The sequence below is a fragment of the Myotis yumanensis genome, unplaced genomic scaffold, assembly GCF_028538775.1.
Source record: "Myotis yumanensis isolate MYYU_CA2020_CCGP unplaced genomic scaffold, mMyoYum1.0.hap1 SCAF_1, whole genome shotgun sequence".
NCBI lineage: Eukaryota > Metazoa > Chordata > Mammalia > Chiroptera > Vespertilionidae > Myotis > Myotis yumanensis.
In genome coordinates, this window is record NW_027223752.1 from 51,543,838 (window position 1) to 51,562,122 (window position 18,285).

Below are 18,285 nucleotides of genomic sequence, written 5' to 3' on the forward strand. Positions count from 1 at the left end.
GGGCAGATGGGATGTTGGGAGAGATACAAGGGTGTTCTCTCTTTTTCCTCCTAGCCTGTTGGTTTTGTGATCTTTGACAGCCGGGCAGGAGCAGAAGCAGCCAAGAATGCATTGAATGTGAGTAGATGGAGAACAGGTCTTTCTCTGACCCACAGTCCCCTCGGCATGGGGTGTCCTTGCTCTGTCTTCTGCAAACCTTCCCCCACCCCACGCCCAAGGAGAGGGCCCACAGACCTTATTTCCCAGCCGCCCTGGGGCAGAGTCCTTGGCTGTGCTGTCTTGGCCAGACGTCACTACTCACAAGGCTGGAGCAGCATGTCCTCTGTCGTGGCCTCATGTGGGCAAGTCTTTCGGGCAAGATCATTTCTGGGGCCCTTCTGTGCCCACTGCAGTGGACAGTCTGGGTTCTACAGAATAAAGTCTTCCCCTTCCTTTCCTTCCAATGTAGGGTATTCGCTTTGATCCCGAGAACCCGCAGACCCTGAGGCTAGAGTTTGCCAAAGCCAATACCAAGATGGCCAAGAACAAGTTAATGGCTACACCAAATCCCACCAGCGCTCACCCCGCCCTCGGAGCACACTTCATCGCACGGGACCCCTGTGAGTGGCGCTCAGCTGCAGCCTGCTGCCCTGCACTAGGCCTGGGCTCGGAGCCCCCACGGGGTTTGTACAGAGAGCAGGCATTGAGATTCTCACTGGGGGACTGTCCGCCTGCATGCCCCCTTTTCCAGGAGGCTGCTTGCATCCACAGCCACCTCCGTAGGGGTTCCATGCTTCCGTCCTCCCTGCAGCCTTTGTTGGGCCTCAGACAGGCTGAGCCGTCAGACTTCCCTGAAGCCTTCTCTGGTTTCTCTTGGTTGAGATGGGCGGAGGCCCATCTGAGAGCTTCTCAAAGCAGACAAGACGCACTCCCTGCCAGGCCAAGTTAACATGGCTTCTTTCTCTGGTCTTGAGGGGTATCTGACCTGATGGGAGCTTCTGCTTCATCCGTAGTGCTGAGTCCCCTTGTCTGCTTGGCATGAGGTGGCAGAAGGGAGTGTTCTGACGACGGGGGCTGTTGTCTCCCTTTGTAGATGACCTGATGGGGACTGCTCTGATCCCCACGTCCCCAGAGGCCTGGGCCCCCTACCCTCTGTACACCACAGAGCTGACCCCGGCTATCTCACACGCTGCGTTCACCTACCCAGCTGCCACTGCTGCCGCCGCCGCCGCCCTGCATGCTCAGGTAAGCTCTCCCCCAGGGGAGAAGCAGGACGGGGGAGAGTGAAGGCTCTGAGTTGGCCAGATTTTGTACCTACCTGGCCTCTGGACCACGCATGTCTCTTGGGCTCTGACAGGGCGTGGGGAGAGGACAAGCCGTGAGGCCACATTGAAGATTTGGGGCAGAGTCCTGAAGACCCAGCTGTGGCTCCACCACCCGCGGCCGGGCACTGCACTCTGTTTGCGGTGACTGAACCACGATTCAAATCCCAACCCGAGTGTGGTCTCCGGAACCCGCTGCCCGCCTCTGCCCCCTCCTGTCTTTATGAACTTGAGAAAGCTCTTAGAGATTGCTGTGCCTTGGTTTTTCTAGTTATCTGGGAAAGGAGAATACTATTGTGTGCCTCAGGTTGTTGTGAGAATTAAATGTCAGCTCACGAGAGGTGCTAGAACTGTACGTGGGACAAACGTCTCCCCCCCCCCCCCCCCGAGTGCTCAGAGAGGGTTCCTGTTTCCTTGGAGCCTGGATGCTCTCCCTCCCGAACCTGCGCTGGGGCAGGAGAGAGGACACGAGCATGTCCAGGAGAGGCAGGGAGGGCTCTCTGCTCAGTGAGGGCCGGGCCCGGTGCTGGAGAGGCAGACAGGCAGGGGGTCCGCTACCAGCCCATTCCTGTGAGGCAGCAGCAGGAATGCCAGCTGTGTGGATGGCACTGCCAGGTGGCACAGGAGGGCGGAGGAGCAGTGGCGAGCCCACCTCGGCCTCCCATCAGTGGGAAGAGTGACCTCGCCGGGGCGTGCTGTGCTGTTGAGCAGGCGTGAGCAGAGGCTGCAGACTTGCAAGGGCAGCGGAAGGGGATGAGGAGGAAAAGGAAGTGAGAAGCCAGGAAGGCGGAGTTCACAGGAACTGGAAGCTGCAGTGGGAGGAGTCGGTGCGCTGGCCAAGGGCTAAGTTCCTGGTCATCTCCGTCCTCTGGGGGGCTCAGTGACTTCTGGGTTGCCCAGTTCCAGGGTGGAAGGTTCAGGTTCTGTGGCTAGTACCCCAACAAACCCAGCAGGGGCACTCTCCCTGGCCACAGCAACTTTAGATTGTACCGAGGGCAGAAGTGTGGGCAAACTGGGCACTGCTCCCCAGCTGCACAGCACAGACAGCTGGAAAACTGGTTGGGGTAGGAAGGTGGTAAAGATCTTCCCTAGCAGGAGATGTTTGGGTGTTTACCAGGCTCTGTGGTGGGTATAGAGTAGTTAGCAGGGCACGCTGTCCGTCGTCTCTGACCTGGCGCAGTGTGGAGGGCGGGCAGTTGCACGCTATTCCGGACACGTGGGGAGTTTAACTGCTGGGGTCCTCACCTCTGATCCCCACTTTGCACCAGTTAGTGACCTGGTCTTCGGCAGGTGGCTTCACCTCGGGCCTCCGTGTCTTCCTCTGTACAATGAGAGGGTTAGGCCAGATCGGGTGAGAGGTCTGCTCTGAGATGCTAGGCTGTGACAGTGACCAAGCAGAGGTTGGGAGCCAGGGACAGGAGAGGCACCTTCTCGGGGTGGCCCCCTGGCGGGCTGGGAGTGGTATGCCGCTACCTGCTCCGAGGGTTTTGTGCCCTCCTGTTGTCTTCCTTTCCAGCTTGCTCCCTCCCTCCCTACACCTTGTGGTTGTCCAACTCTAATCCAGCTGCCTCGTCCAAGTCCTGGCTCTCTCTTTTAACACCTGTGTGACCTTGGGCAAGTTACTTAACCTCTCTGTGCCTCAGTTTCTTTTTGGAATGGTGATAGTCATACCTACTTTATACGGCTATACAGAGGGAAGACTATAGAAGTACCAGGCATCGTGGCTGGTATTTAATACCATCGTTGTCCAGTTTCCTCACCTGGGTCCTCTCTGAGCCTGGAGGCCTCATGTCTGAGTTCCTGTCTCCTGGGATTCCCAGGGAAGGGTTTGAAGGCTGCCTCAAAGGGTAGTGGCATTTTTGGGGAGGGAGACTAACAAGAGATTGGTCCAGGCAGTAACTAATTCTCTGGAAAGCCATGTTCTCAATAGTAAAACGTTGTTAGGACCAAATGCAGTAATAGGCATGAAAGCATTTTCCAAGTAGCATTTTTTCTTTTCATTTCCAGAGCCCCCTCCCCACCCCTTCAGTAGGGCTGCCCCAGAAGTGGAGGTTGAAAATGCCTAAATAGCCCTGGCTGGTTTTGGTTCAGTGGATAGAGCATCGACCTTCGGACTGAAGGGTCCAGGGTTCGATTCTGGTCAAGGGCACATGCTCGGGGTTGTGGGCTCTATCCCCAGTAGGGGGCGTGCAGGAGGCAGCCAATCAATGATTCTCATCATTGAAAGGAACTGTGGGCCACGAGGCTGTGGTGGGCACAGGGGCGGGTCTCGGCCCATCCTTTGCACCCCTGCCTGGCCCTTCCCTCCGAGACCCTGATCTCCTGTCTACCAGCAGCCTTGCAATTGGGGCCGGTGCCAGCAGCGGGTGTGAGTGGCAGCTGCTGCCCCAATCGCCCCTCAGGAGCAGAGGGAGGTGGAGAAGCCCTCAGGGGTGATCGGGGCTGGCAGCGGGTGCGAGCGGGGCTGGCGCAGGCAGTGGGTGTGAGTGGCGGCTCTGGTGCCGGCAGTGGGTGTGAGCAGGGCCATCGCCGACAGTAGGTGCGAGAGGCAGCTGCCGGCCCCGATCGCCCTTCAGGAGCAGGGGGAGGTGGAGTAGCCCAGCAGGACCTCAGCGTGTGGAAGCAGAGAATTTTCAGTAACTACCAGAGGTTCACCCTGATGACAGTGACTGGCGCCCCGCCTTGTTCCACGCTCTGCTGCCTGCTGCTGCCCGCCATGTTCCCTGCACACCCCCTGGTGGTCAGCACACATCACAGCAACCAGTTGTTCGGTTGTTCCACCGTTTGGTCTATTTGCATATTAGCCTTTTATTATATAGGATATCTTACACATATATAAATGGCTAATATACTAAGTGTCTGACCGTCCGACCGGTCACTATGATGCACACTGACCAACAGGGGGCAGATGCCCAACACAGGAGCTGCCGAGGATTTGGCAGGGGTGGTTCTCGGGTGATGCATCCCGAAACCAGAGAGGATGGAGCAGGATGGAGCCTGATTCCTCCTGGGGCCGCACAGTTCCACCTTCAGCCATGGGTTATGTTGTTTCTGGCTGCTGTGGGCCCTGAATCTGGTTTACTGCACACTTGGAATTGCGTTCCACACCCTGTACAACAGCAACTTTGCAGTGTGCCCTCTCACACTCTGGGACCCCTCAAGGGATGTCGGAAAGCCAGTTTCAGCCCAATCCCCGCAGGCCAGGCCGAGGGACCCCACCTGCTGGAGGGACCCCCCACTCCCTCCACAGATTCAGGGGAGGGACCACAGGAGGTTGGCTCCAAGGCATGTCTGGCCCATCTCATCCAGGCCCACCCTGCCGGCCACCTTCTAATTAATTTCCTTTCAATGTGCACGAATCCATGCACCAGGTCACTAGCCCTATATATCCTATATAATAAAAGGCTAATACACAAATTGTCCCCTCAACTGGGAGTTTGACCAGGGGGTGGGGCCAGTCGGCCCACTGCCCATGGCCCCTCCTCCGGCCAGCCCCACCCCCGATTGGGGGCAGGGCCAACTGGCCAACCTCTTACAACCAGGAGAGGCAGGGAGGGCTCTCTGCTCAGCGAGGCCCCGATCAGAGCGGGCCGGCTGGACCCCACCCATGCACAAATTTGTGCACCAGGCCTCTGGTGTATATATAAAAGCCTAAGTGACCATCCAACTGGTAGCTATGATGCACACTGACCACCAGGGGCCAGATGCTCAATGCAGGAGCTGCCGAGCTGCAGTGACTTGGCAGCTGCAGTTCTTGGGTGGTGCATCCCGAACCAGAGGAGGGAGCCCAATTCCGGGGTGCGTCTCCCGAGAACCGCCCTCGCAATCAGGACCCCTTGGGGGATGTTGGAGAGCCGGTTTCAGCCCAAACCCCACCAGTGCACAAGGCCTCTAGTATATATATATTTAAAAAGAAAATGCCTAAATAAAGGGATGGACAGTGTTGATATGAAGAGAATTATTCTGAACCCAGGGGACCAACAAAACTGAGTTTTTCTATGCCTGGGGGCAAGGAGGTAGCAGCTCAGAGACAAGAGGGGATGAAAAGCAGTTCTTCCTTTACCCAGATGGGCACACCCCAAATGCATGCCCTTTGCCAGTAGCTCAGCCAGAGCCCCAGGGACCAGACCTGCAGAGAGGTGCTGGGAGATGGTTCTCCCCCTCTGTCTTGGCACAAGGCCATCTTGCTCAACCTTCTGAGCCTCTTGATAGAATCTCCTCCTTCAAGAGGGAGAGGCATGCAGGAGGTGTGGATGGCAGAGGCCCGCTGGGGTCTGGTACATAAAGACAGTAGCCTAAAAGCAGGGGTTCTCCATGTCCCTTGTGTCCCAGAGTCCTCCCAGCCTGGACTTTGCCTTTTTTTATTTCACCTGAGGAAATGGGGGTCTCTCACGGCGGCTCCCCATCCTTAAACTGACACAGCCACTTACCGACAACCTTAAGGTTGCATGAGCTTCCTTGCCTCTGTTTTCTTATCTGTATAATGGGATGGTGACAGCATCAGCTTCAGAGGGTGTTTATGAGGATTAAATGAACCCAGTACCTGAAAACTACTTAGAGCAGCACTTGGCACAGGCTAAGGGTTTCATAAGCATTAGCTATTAGAGCTCTGCATTTATGGGGGTGGGGGGAGGCAGGGTTTTGTTTTGTTTTCCCTTTGGCTTATCATCCTGCTCCTAGAAAATCGCTACCTTTGGTCCTTAGACTTGGTAGGTAGTTGGGGGCAAGTGTATATGTAAAGCCACGGATAGGAATCTTTTACAAAAATTACTGTAGACATACTTAATCATTTTAAAATTTAATTATGAGGACATTTTTCTTTCTTTTTCTTTTTTTAAAATATATTTTATTGATTTCTTACAGAGAGGAAGGGAGAGGGATAGAGAGTTAGAAACATCGATGAGAGAGAAACATCGATCAGCTGCCTCCTGCACACTCCCTACTGGGTATGTGCCTGCAACCAAGATACATGCCCTTGACCAGAATCGAACCTGGGACCCTTGAGTCCGCAGGCCGACGCTCTATCCATCGAGCCAAACCGGTTAGGGCGAGGACATTTTTCCACATCAGTCGATGTAGATCTACATTCTAGATGCCCTGCCAGCCCACCACTGGGTGAGTGTGCCCAGCTCCCTGTGGATGGTAAGCAGGTGTGTACACAATGCTTTGCTGCTGGTAGGCTGTGCGGCAGTGGATGCTCTGTTCACGCCTCTCTGGGCACCTGTCCGGTGGTTTCCTTGTCATGAATTCCCGGGGCTGTTACAGGGTCAACGTGTAGACTGGCCAGTCTGGGGTCAGTAAGCCTGGGTGTTATTGTAATTGACCTTTGGGTGAGTGAGGCCCGTATTTGCTGGCTGTTCCTATTTCTTCTGTGGCTTCGCTCCTTTGCCCCTTCCCTTCTGGGCACATCTCCTCAGTCAGTCCCGGGTGAGAGGGAACTGAGTTCCTGCCCCCTTTTGTTTTGCTGCTGGTCCTCTTGGGACCTGGTTCATCGTAGATACCATGGGCCTGTCCGTGTGGGTATCTCAGGACCCCAAGTCCCCTGTGAGCAACTAGAGGCCCTGAGAAGGGACCAGCCGCTCACTCCCTGAGGTGCTGGCCCTGGGGGGCGGGGAGGGGGGCCTATTCTGAGCTGAGACAGGAAGGGACTGTGCTTTAGAGATTTGTTTTTTTTTTTTATTCCTCATCTGATAATATGTTTATTGATTTTAGAGAGAGAGGAAGGGGGAGGAGAGAGAGAGAGAGAGAGAGAGAGAGAAACATCGATCAGTTGCCCTGTCCGGGGATCAAATCCGCAACCTAGGTCTGTGCCCTGACCAGGAATTGAACTTGTAACCTTTTGGTGTAGGGGACAGTGTTCCAACCGACTGAGCCACCGGCCAGGGCTGGACCGTGCTTCCCTAGAGGACCCGGACCGCCAGCCCACGCTGTGTGTCTGAGGGAAGCGGAAATGCAGCCACTTGAGAACATTCTGTGCACTTCAGGGGAACGGCTGTCTGGAGCTCAGAAATGGGGTCTTTCCTCTACTTCCTCCCCAAGAAGGCACTGACTCATCTCAGGCCAGGGGGAAAGTGCTGCTTCAGAGGCAGGAATTCCAGCACTTGTGGAGAGTGGGCCAGATGAGGCGGGCTCTGAGGGAGTCTGACGCAGCTGCAGGAGGCCTCGGCTTCCCCAGTGGTGCAGAGGGCAAGGGGGAGGCCTCCAGAGTCCCTCCCACTCCCATCCGATGTCCTCCCCGCCCCCAGCCCTGCAGGGCACCCAGCTCCAGGCGCTTCCTTGCTGGGGGCTGCTCCGGGGTCAGGAGAGTTCCCTGAGCTGGGCCACAGGCTCTCCAGCAGCAGCGGAGCTGGTTTCCTCGCCCTCCTTGTGGCCTGAGCTCTGGTGTCCAGCGGGCCTCCTGCTGAGAGGGCATCCGTGGCTCCGCAAAGGGGAGGAGAGGCTTCCTCCCACTCACTGTCAGCCGGGAAGGCAGGGAACCGCTTCCAGATGTTCAGAAGGCAGGAAAGAGGGTCCGGGCCTCTGCCTGGACAGCTCAGAGGCGAGAAGCGCCTCCTGACCTTTCTGTGTGGTGCGGGGCTGACTCAAGGCAGTTCTCGCAGCCTGGGGTCAGCTGTGCCCTGGTGACGGCAGTGCCACAGGCTTGGAGCCCAGAGAGGAGCCTGGCATCGGTCAGGTGACTAAGACTTTATGCTATATGCCAAGCATCCTGGCATCGTAGGGTGGCCAGCCCCTGACGTCCTGCTGTGTGCTGGTGATCAGAGTCCTGCGCTGTACAGAACAGCACCTGGCATTGGAGGGGGCACAGGAGCAAGTTCTCAGGAAGCTTCCTGCAGCCCCAAATGGCCTGGAGGGTCCCAGGGGCCCGGTGGGTAACTGGTCTGACTGGTGCAGCTGCAGGGACTTGTCCATGAGTCCAGCTGCTCCTGTCTCTGCGTCGGCTCCTGTGCCATCCCTTCCTTTCCTTAGGGGACCCTGGGCTCCATCTGGGTAATCTCTCCCCTCCCCCAGGCAGCCCTGGGCCAGGCTGGGGCAGACGTGCTGCCTTGTAACTGGGGCAAGTGGCCTTCCCTGCAGTGTTGGCTTGGCCCCTAAGACAGCTTACCATCCAGACGACCACCAGCCCATGGGGAAGGGGGTGCATATCGTTTCCAGACCCATCTCTGGGGATCCTGCTTCGGGGCTACTGTGCTGTGGGACCTTCTGCAAAGTGCCAGGGTTTCCGTAGGCGCCACTCGAGGGTTTAGCTGGCAGGTTACAAACCTCGAGACTCAGGAGGGTAATGACGGAGGGACAGAGAGGTGGAGATGGGGAGGATGTAGCAATGGGGTCTCGCCCACGGCTTCCTTACAGATCACACAAGGCCTGGAGGCCACACCAGCTTTGCTTTCTCGTGTGGGGTCCTCGCATTCTGTCTCCCTGATGCTCATGGCTGCCTGTGACAGCCATCTCTAGCCGACAGCTGGGTGAGGACACTGAGATTCAGAGATGTCGAGCAAAACTGTATTGTGGTTTAGCCTCCTGTTAGGAATTCTGCCCCCTCCCAGGAAAGGGCGACAGGCAGATTGTTAGCACCTGGGCCCCCTGCCGCCAAGCCTCCACCTGGCCCAACCTGGCACGTTCCCGTCCGGTCTAGTGGAGTGTAAATCACCATAACCATTCTCTCATTTGGCCTTCACCCTGCAGAGGAGGCAGGTCAGGGGCCCTCTCCCATTTTCAGGATGAAGACACTGAGGCCTAGAGGTGAGTACCTGGCCCGACACCTGCCAGTGGTGACAGAACCAGGACTCTGACAGCACAGAAGGCCGAGCTGACGGGACTCCCCATCCGGGGAAGGGCTGCACGGCTAGCTCCTGATGTCGGCTTCTCTTGCAGGTGCGCTGGTACCCTTCCTCTGATACCACCCAGCAAGGATGGAAATACCGTCAGTTCTGTTAGTTTCTCAGTAAGTGCTGGCCCCGAGGTCCTGGATGCATGTCCCAGACCCGGGCTTCCCGCAGGGCCCTGGTCTCCCCTCACCGAATCCGAGAGCCAGGTGATGCGAGGCCTTCACCTGAGCGTGTGCTCCGGGCACTGCGGCTGGTTCTCCCCCTTCTCCTCCCACCTGTCACCCGCCCGCCCCATCTGTCTTGCAGACTTGGCCCAGTGGGAAGGCCTGGGTTCAGCTCCAGTCCCGCACCTCTGCTCACGGACCCCTCTCTCCCCTCCCTCCAGGTCTTGTTACCACAGCTTGACGCTCCCGCCCCCCGCTGGGGAGGAAGCTGCCGCTTGCCCGCAGCTTCCACTGTCCCCGGGCGGCCTGTGGAGAGCTGCTGCTTTCCTCCAAAGACTGTGAATTTTAAGCCTGACTCAGTGGACTGCTTCCTGTTCCCTTCTCTCCTCTCCCTCAGCCCTGTCCTGCCCAGAGCCCTTCTCCAAGGCCTCAGGGGAGGATTCTGGGACACCCAGACCCGGTTCCGAGGCCGCCCTGGGACCGAGCGAGGCCCGACCTCCCGTCCAAACTTGCTTTTGTAGCTTCACCTCAGAGGAACAAGGCGTTTGGTTTTGCATGTTTTCTGGCATGAATTAAGACACTTACACTTGTGTATATGTGAGTGTACAGTTTGTTCTCACACTGTGTCACCATAGCAACAGGTCCTGGCCTTTCATGGTTCATCATTCCTGGTCCCTCTCTCCACACCCCTCCCCTACACCCACCCTGCTTCGGTGAGGCCGCCCTGCCGCCGGTTCCACTGCCCCACACACTTCCCGGCTGAGCAGCAACGACCACCCGACAGAGTGTTGCCTTTTTCATTTCAAATCGGGGTCCTTCACTCCCTCCTCAGATGGGCCAGCAGCTGTTCAGAGCATCCCTTCTCTGCCCATTTTGCTCACCTCTCCACAGCACACCCCACCCCTGCCACTGCTCCTCATTCTTTCCAAACGACGAAACCAACCAAAAAGTGAAAGTATTTTTGTACCCTGTGTAACAAAATATTTATGCATCATAAAGGATTTTTCATGTGTGTGTGCAATTAATTATTGAAGAGACCTTGTTCGCCCTGTCAGATAAGTTTAATGTTTAGTTTGAGGCATGAAGAAGAAAGGGTTTCCATTCTCCAGCCATGAACTTTCGTGTCAGGCGTTAGTTTAAGAAAAATGAAGGGAGAATTGTGCAATTTTTTTGTTTTTGTGAGCACATCAGTGCTTTGCCTTTGGCCGCAGCTGTGGCTGTCTTGCCGTTTTCAGACTTAGGAGACGAGGTGGCTGTTGTAATTGCTGATCCTGTGAGAATGTGAAACTGGATGATATATGAAATGCAAAATAAAAAAATCATCCAAAGTCGCTGCTCTCTGACCTTTGCTTCCGCGGGATGTAGACTGCTGTTGGGAGGGCATAACGAGAGGACAAGGCTGAGAGTTCAGGGGGAGGAAGTGAAGTGGGTCCCGGCCTGAGAGCTCTCGTAGCCCCTCCCTCCTTCCCTCTTTTGTGTAACTGAAGTCTGAAGGGGAAGTGACTTGCCAAGGGCCATACATGGGATTGGGGGTGGGGCTTTCAGCTTACCTGTGTTTAAATTTTTTTTTAAATATGTTTTTAGTGATTTTAGAGAGAGGGGAAGGGAGAAGAAGGGAGATAGAAACATCTGTGAGAGAGGAACATCATCCATTGGCTGCTTCCTGCACACCCCCTACTGGGGATGGAGCCTGCAACCCGGCATGTGCCCTGACTGGGAATTGAACCGGCGGGCGACCTCTTGTTTCGTGGGAGGATGCCCAGCCAGCTGAGCCACACCAGCGGGGCACCACCTGTGTTTAATTCACTCCCTTCACGTTCCGAGTTCTGAGGATAGAACTGGAGAGTCCGTACACCCACAGGAAGCCCGCAGTGCTGTGACCCATCGGCCTGGCCCTCCGTGCCCTGTGTGATTTTCAGGCCCCCGGAGAGAAGGACTGGTTTGGAGGTTGGCCTCCTCTGTGCAGCGTCCTTGGCGCAGGTCTAGTGAGGCTGTTGGGGAGAGAACCGGGGAGGGTGGCGCAGAAATGGGTAAGCTCCTCTGCCCTGCTGGGCCCCGCTGCAGCTCCCCAGATGCCTTAGCTGAGGTGCAGCTGGAGCCAGAGCACATGGGTGTGAAGGTCAGGGGACCCGTGTGGGGTCGACCCTGGGCTGCCCTGGACCCAGTCAGGATGCCCCCAGCCGCTCCTTCCCCTGGGTGACTCGGGCCTCAGTTTCCTCTGTGATGTGGCCTGAAACCCTTTCCAGCTCCTGGAGGGTCGAGGCACTGACCTGACCTGACCTGATGGCTTTGCTGGTTCCCTTTTCTCTGTGTTCCCTCTCCACGCCTTTCGCTGCTTGACTCAGACGCTGTGCCTGGAGGGAGGGAGGGCAGGAGAGGCCCGAGCACCCCGCGCCTGGGGCTGGCCCTTCACGTCCCCACCTGCACCTTGTGTGACTCGGGTGTCCCTCCCACTCCCCACATCACCCTCTGAAGCCCGGGCCGGCACTGGCACCGTGGGTCTGTTCTGCTGCTGACTGTTCTGCTGTGAAAGGCCCAGGCAGACATTGGCTGTCCCTTCCGGTACCTGCATGTGAAGAGAGGGCACAGCACCTCGGTGCCATGAGGGAGGAGGAGCCTGGCCCGTAGGTAACTGGGCGTCAAGTGGTGGGTTACATGGACCCTGAGGGAGGCTCTGGGAGGGCAGAGCTGGTGGCTTTGTTCAGCCAGCAAGAGGAGGGGTGTTGATCCTTTCCTGTCTGCACCCTCACTTGATGCTGCACTTGAATCAGCTGGGCACTTGCCAAGCAGGCGAGGCCTTGCCCGCCTGCAGCCCCTCCTCGCGCTGGTGGGGAAGCTGTTCTGAGCCCACAGCCCCCACCCAGGGCCAGGGCGGTAACTGACCTACTTTAGCTGTCGGGAACCACTGGGTCTTCCCAGGCGGTGAATTATTCAGCTGGGTGCCTGGGCTGTGAGGGGCTAGGAGAGCTGCTCTATAATTTAAAGCCCCCCCTCCCGCCGGCTTCCCTGGGGGGCCTCCTTCACGCTTTGCTGAGCAGGCCTCAGGCCTGGGGCTGAGAGGAGGAGCTGGGAAGGGGAGGGAGGCCCCCAGGCCACCCCAGAGGGGGCTTTCCAGCTGAAGGGGCTTTTTCCTCAGAAGGGCCGTGATGGACAGTCACGTTAGGACTGAACTGTGGGGTTGACGAGCCTCAGATGGTTAAAGGGCGAGGCGGGGAGGCTGAAGTCAGGAGCAGCCAGGCTCCGGCTCCCCATCCTGTCCCTGCTCCTTCCAGAAGCACCTTTTACTTTCCAGGTGTGTTCAGTCCTGACCCGCAGGTTCGAGGCCTCTTTCTTTCTGGGAGGATTTCAGGCACCTGGGAAGACCAGGCTCTTCTGCTCAGAGGCCCCTTCCCAGCAGCACTGAAGGGCAGGGGAGACCATCTCCACAGGTGCATAGCCCCCCACCGCACGCACACATGCACACACACACATGCACGCGCGCACACACACACATGCACACACGCGCACACACGTGCACGCACGCACAAGGCTGGGGCTGAGTGGCTGCTTGTCGAGGCGCTGGGCGCCAGGGCTGCTCCTGGTCCCTGGCCTGAAGCTGCCCCACCTGCTGGGACAGGGCGGACTCGGGGCTGTTAGTGCGGGAGTGCTGCTGCCTGGCCAGTCTTTTGGGGGCGTGACTTTCACCTTGGAGCCTTCACAGCGAGCAGGTTTCCAGGCCCGCCTTGTGCCGTGCGAACCTCCAGGCTGTGTGGCCGACGCCAGGCTCTCCTGGCAGCCAGTGCACGGTGAAGGCTTGGCTCCACGGGGACTGGAGGGACTGGAGGTCTCTGGAGGGACCAGGCTCTCTTGTCCCCCCACCTTCCCCCCGCCCTGCCTGTCGTGACTCCAGCCCTCCGTCAGAATGTAAGTATCCCTCAGAGTAGGATTAGAGAATGTGCTAGAAGGGACCTGGGTGGGAGAGGTAACAATGCAGGGGGAGGAGGGAGCCCCGCAGCTGCAGCCCCCCCCCCCCCCCCCCCGCCTCTGCACCCATGCCCGGCCTGCACACTGGGCACCTCCAGGACGCAGGCCCTGCTCCCCACACTCCTCAGCGTGTTCCCTCAGGAGCAGAGGAGAAGCTGCAGGGCTGAAGGCCCAGCTCTGTGAGGGCAGGAGGCTGGGTGGATCCCTGCCCTGGGAATATTCCAGGGCTGACAGGAAAGAGACGTAGACTCCTGAAGTGGTTCCCTGGGCCTCCTTGACCATCACGCCGCCCACCCACACCCACTGGTCAGCGTAGACAGCGCCGAGGGCTCCCTCACCCTCTGCTTCTGTTTGCGTTGGGTGAGTGAGAGCCCTGGGGAGTTTGGAGGGAGGTCAGTGAGCGGGGCCAGGTGCCCCTTAGCCATTGACTTCATGACCTTGGAGCAAGTCCCTGCCTGGCTCTCTGCAGGCCCCATGGCGGCAGGGAGCACATGTAGTCGGTCCCCTCCCCTTACAGGTGAGGGAGGTGAAGCACAGAGAAGGAAGGTGGTTTGCTCTAAGTCAGAAAGGCAATGGCCAAGGCGTGCTCCTCTCTGCTGACCCAGTGCAGCTCCTTCCACCACCCGCCTGGCCATTCCAGGGCCTCCCGCACCCCCTTCAGCACGTGCAGAGGGGAAGCAGACAAGCCGACGTGGGACTGCCACAGGCTCAGAAGCCTGCACTGCAGCTCAGGTGTCCTGTCGGGCCACACCTGGGCCTGATGTCTTCCAGAGCTGCTGGGTGCTGCTCCCTGGTTAAGGGACAAAGGCAGGCCCTCGGTGACCTTTCTAGCTTCCGCCCAGCCCTGTGCAGTTTCTCTGGCCTTTTAAGCTAGGGGGGCAGGGTCATTGGGCCTGCAGGACCCACAGGGCTCTCAGTTTATGCAAGACAGTGTATCTCCATCTCTGCCTGTGGTAGAGAAAATGCAACACAGTTTAGTAGGAGGCGTCTAAGAACTAAGGAATGGCTATATCATTTTGTGAAAACCTATCTTTTCTCCTCTAAATGTGTATATATTTATTTGTGAATCTGTGCCCTTCTCTCGCCGGGTTATTGTGAGGGGTTATGATAATACAGGAATGTGCCGAATACCTAACAGGTGCGCGATAAATGCTTGCTATTGTTATCTTCAAAAAAACACACGTCTTCATAGTTCATCCTTAACAGATGTAATTGAGTTGGTTCTGTGCACTCCTGGGCCGTTTTTCTAATGCATCAATAGTCCTCAAAGGGTCCTAACCCCTCACTGTACCTGGAGGGGACTTGGAGGAGTCAGCAGGCAGAAGCCCCCAGAGCTAGCTTTGGGCACTTTGGCATCTTTTGATCAAATCACTTAGGATTTCAGAGTTCTGACAATAGTGGCAGTAACGCATTCATATACTGCTGTACACTGTACAAGCTCACATGCGCCATATCTGGTGATCCTCATCAAAGCCCTGAGATAAGCAAGAAAAGTATCCACTTTTTGTAGCTATGGGAACCAACGTTAAAAAGATGCCGAGGTCCAGGCCGCTGTGACTCAGTGGTTGAGCGTTAACCTATGAACCAGGATCTCATGGTTCGATTCCAAGTGAGGGCTCATGCCCGGGGTTGCAGTCTCGACCCCCAGTGGGGGGCGTGCAGGAGGCAGCTGATGAATGATTCTCTCTCATCATTGATGTTTCTCTCTCTCCCTTCCTCTCTGAAATCAATAAAAAAAAAATATATTTTTAAAAAGTGCTATGGAAAGCAGAAGGCTCAAGACCCAGGTTTTCTGGTGTCCCCATCCAGAGTGAAACGGTTCTCTGGAACTCTGGGTCCCAGGGTCCCACAAAGGCCAGGGCTCCTGGGAGACTGGACGAGTCTCACTGGGACCCCAGAAGCTTGGTCAGAAAGAAGCCAGTGGTGACCGAATCTCTCTGGTTACAAAATAGGCTCCCAACAGAAATCAAATCCACAGCCACTGCAGTGTGTGGGAGGGAAAAACCTGGGCAAGGGTGATCTGAGTTCAGAAATCTCGCTTTTTTTCAATATCTATCGATTTATTTTTATTGATTGAGAGCGAGAGAGAAACATATGTTCCACTTATTTATGCATTCATTGGTTGATTCTTGTATATGCCCTGCCTGGTGATTGGATTACAACTTCGGAGTATCGGGATGATGCTCCAACCAACTGGACTACCTGGCCAGGGCCAGGACTCTCTTAAATAGATTTGTTTCTTACTTTGGCCAGAGCGGGATCCTACAGGTGCCAGTATTAACTGCCTGTGTCTGGGTTGAGTTATCTCGGAGTTTTCGAGCAGCTGCATCTTTACCGTGCCTGAGTGAGTCATTGTTATTGAGATGAACTACTTGAGTTTGTTGTTTTCAATCACTTATCATGGGGCTAGGAGAGGAGGAGCGAGCCGAGTCCCAGATCGCCACCACGAACTCTCTTGTCTGTGTTCTTCACCCTCTGGTCTTTACCATTGCCCTGGGTGTGATCTGGGGAACGGCCATCCATTTCGTGGACAAGAAGTTCAAGTTTGGAGAGGGGCCTCGGTCATGTTTGGCCTTGAGGAGCCAAGCCAAGGCCCTGAGCTCTGGGTTCACGTCATCCCTGGGGAGGGACCACACCCGCTTACCCGGTCACTCTCTTCAGTCATTCTTCCTGTCGGCAAACGCTTGCTGAGTGCTCTCTACTGGAGCCTGTGTTGGGTGCGAGGTGGAGACTAAGATATAGTTGCTCTTCCCAGGACATAGCCTGGGTCTGGGGTCCGAGCTGTGGAGCTATGTAACTGGGAAGGGGAAGTTTTAGATGTGAATGGTTCCAAATGGCTCACTCCCCCAGGATGCCTTCCTACTGCCCCCCACCACCCCAAGAGTCCAGACCCACTGTGGGCCCGGGTTGTGGGTCTGTACTTGGCTTCTCAGGGTACTACGTGGGTGGCTTAGGAGTCGGGTACAGAGGAAGATGCACTGCTTCTGACCCCAAGGCCTCTCCTCAGCTTCCAGAGCAGGACACTCAGACTCCAGCCGCTGGTGAGAAGATCTCTCACAAAACAGCTGCACCTGTTTCTCTCTCCAGACCCAGGTTTTATTCCTGGAGCCAATGGAGTGTGCCTCCTGGGATAAGCTCGAGTCTCAGGGAGGAGAGGGAAGGAGAAGCTCCATAAAAGGGGAACAAGGAGGGAGCTACTTGGTTTCCTCCCGAGCAATCATCTCCACTAGGATTTTCCCCAGAGACCCTGCCCCCAAATATTTCTTTGCATGTACTTTCCATGGATGTATCCTATATAATAAAAGGCTAAGATGCAAATTGTCCCCTCGACTGGGAGTTTGACCAACCCCAGCCCTTCCTCCTGGCCGGCCCTGGCCCCAATCAGCCCCTCCCACCCCAATCTGGGGCAAGCTCACAGGACCCCACACATGCACGAATTCGTGCACCGGGCCTCTAGTATATTCATATTTCTTCTGTCTATGTTTGACAAAATACAACCTCAAAGTTTCAAAGAACTTTCATGGTCCTCTAGAGCCTATGGGTTGATGGCCAATTCAGACAGGCATTCAGGACCCACCCCAATCTGCTTTCTGGCCTCTTGTTCCCTGTGCATTCAAGTCAAAGCATTTGCTGACCACTATGCAGGCTCTGAGATACTCACAGGGGGAGCTTTTCTCTATGAAATTGAGCATCGCTTTCATCCTCAAGGTATTGGGGACTCTGTGACCTCATCCCAGGTCTCACTTCCTAATGGGTCTTTAGGCTGCTCTGTGACCCCAGCAAGACACTTCCTCTCTCTGGCCCCATCCCTGTCCTGCCTCTCCTCATCCTCCATTGCTCCGTTGTCCTGTGTTCATCTGTGTTTACATCTCAGGTGTCTTGTCTTGGCCCAGTGGTGCTAATGGTGAGGTTTCTGCTCACCTAAGACAGCAAGCATCACACCGGAGGCCTCTGATGGAGCCTTCCTCTTCCCAGGGTCCGGGTGGGAGGAGTGAGGCTGGGGCGCCCTCTTGTGGTAAAAAATGGTCACAAGCCTCATGCAGAGATCCCCTCCTCCCCCCAATCTTCCAAGACGAACTCTTGGCTGGGGCTACTCCAGGGTCCGTTTGTTCTGGACTGTCTGGGTGTCTCTGTTTTGGCAAATGCTCTCAGAGGCAGAGTTGGCAGCCAATCACAAACATTTATGGAGCACCTACTGGATTTGTACGTAGTTTATATTCTAGCTAGCCAGTCCCTGTGCCAGCACTGGGGATACAAAAGTGAATATGAGGCCCTAAGAATTTGATTCAACCCTGTTCACAGGTGAAGAAATCTCGGCCCTATGAGGCAAAGACATGTGCCCAAGTTCATTTGCAGAATTGACATAAAACTTAGGGGTCCTGACTCATGGCTTCATAGAAGATCAAGTCAATTACCCGTATGCCCTTCTGTCTCGCAAATTAAACTCTTAATGGCACAGAGCTTAATAACCACAGTTGATATTTTCCGAGCTTACAGGTCTAATTTCCCCCATGGCGGAGACTCTACCCACTGGAATGTCATGGATACAGCTCCCTGGGAGCTCAGATCTGGGCTGTTCCTTCTCAGATCTATTCCCAGGTGTCACCATATCTGGCAGCACTGCCAGGCATTGATGTCACCTGCGTAAACCTTGCTGGGCCCGCCGAGACTGGAAGTTCCGTTAGGGTGCAGGTTCCACCATCATCACTTACCAGCATGTCTAGGGGACCTGGTGGTCCCTAACCCCTGGCTGCTAACTGGCTACTTCACGTATGCGAGACATTGCAATCAAGTCTCTTCTCTTTGGACAGGTGTCTTCATGGGAATGAACCTCGACGGAGGTTCCCACCTTGTGAAAGCAGTCAGAGCTATCCAACGGTGCAGTGGGCTGCCTTATTTCATAGGCGATGACCTTCTTGTCCCCAAAGGTCTTTAAGTACGTGCTGGAGGTTCTGGCATGTTCCAGATGTTAGTGGGATGTTCTGGAGGCAGGTCAAGCATGGGTGACTGGTTGGCCCGTCCTGATATTTT

At 56.0% G+C, this 18,285-nt stretch overlaps 1 protein-coding gene across 2 annotated transcripts in view; it reads left to right on the top strand.

Moving 5' to 3' along the window:
- Nucleotides 1-10,622, top strand: part of RBPMS2 (RNA binding protein, mRNA processing factor 2) — a 28,977-nt gene extending 18,355 nt beyond the window's left edge. Inside the window, exons 4-8 of one of the 2 annotated variants that reach the window (XM_070421018.1) lie at nucleotides 55-117; nucleotides 449-599; nucleotides 1,073-1,224; nucleotides 9,174-9,243; nucleotides 9,513-10,622. In XM_070421018.1, the coding sequence (XP_070277119.1) occupies nucleotides 55-117; nucleotides 449-599; nucleotides 1,073-1,224; nucleotides 9,174-9,236 (429 nt within the window). In that variant the 3' untranslated portion in view covers nucleotides 9,237-9,243; nucleotides 9,513-10,622. The remainder of the gene's footprint in view (nucleotides 1-54; nucleotides 118-448; nucleotides 600-1,072; nucleotides 1,225-9,173; nucleotides 9,244-9,512) is intronic. The other variant, XM_070421028.1, reaches the window with a different exon arrangement.
- The last annotated feature ends 7,663 nt before the right edge of the window (nucleotides 10,623-18,285 follow it).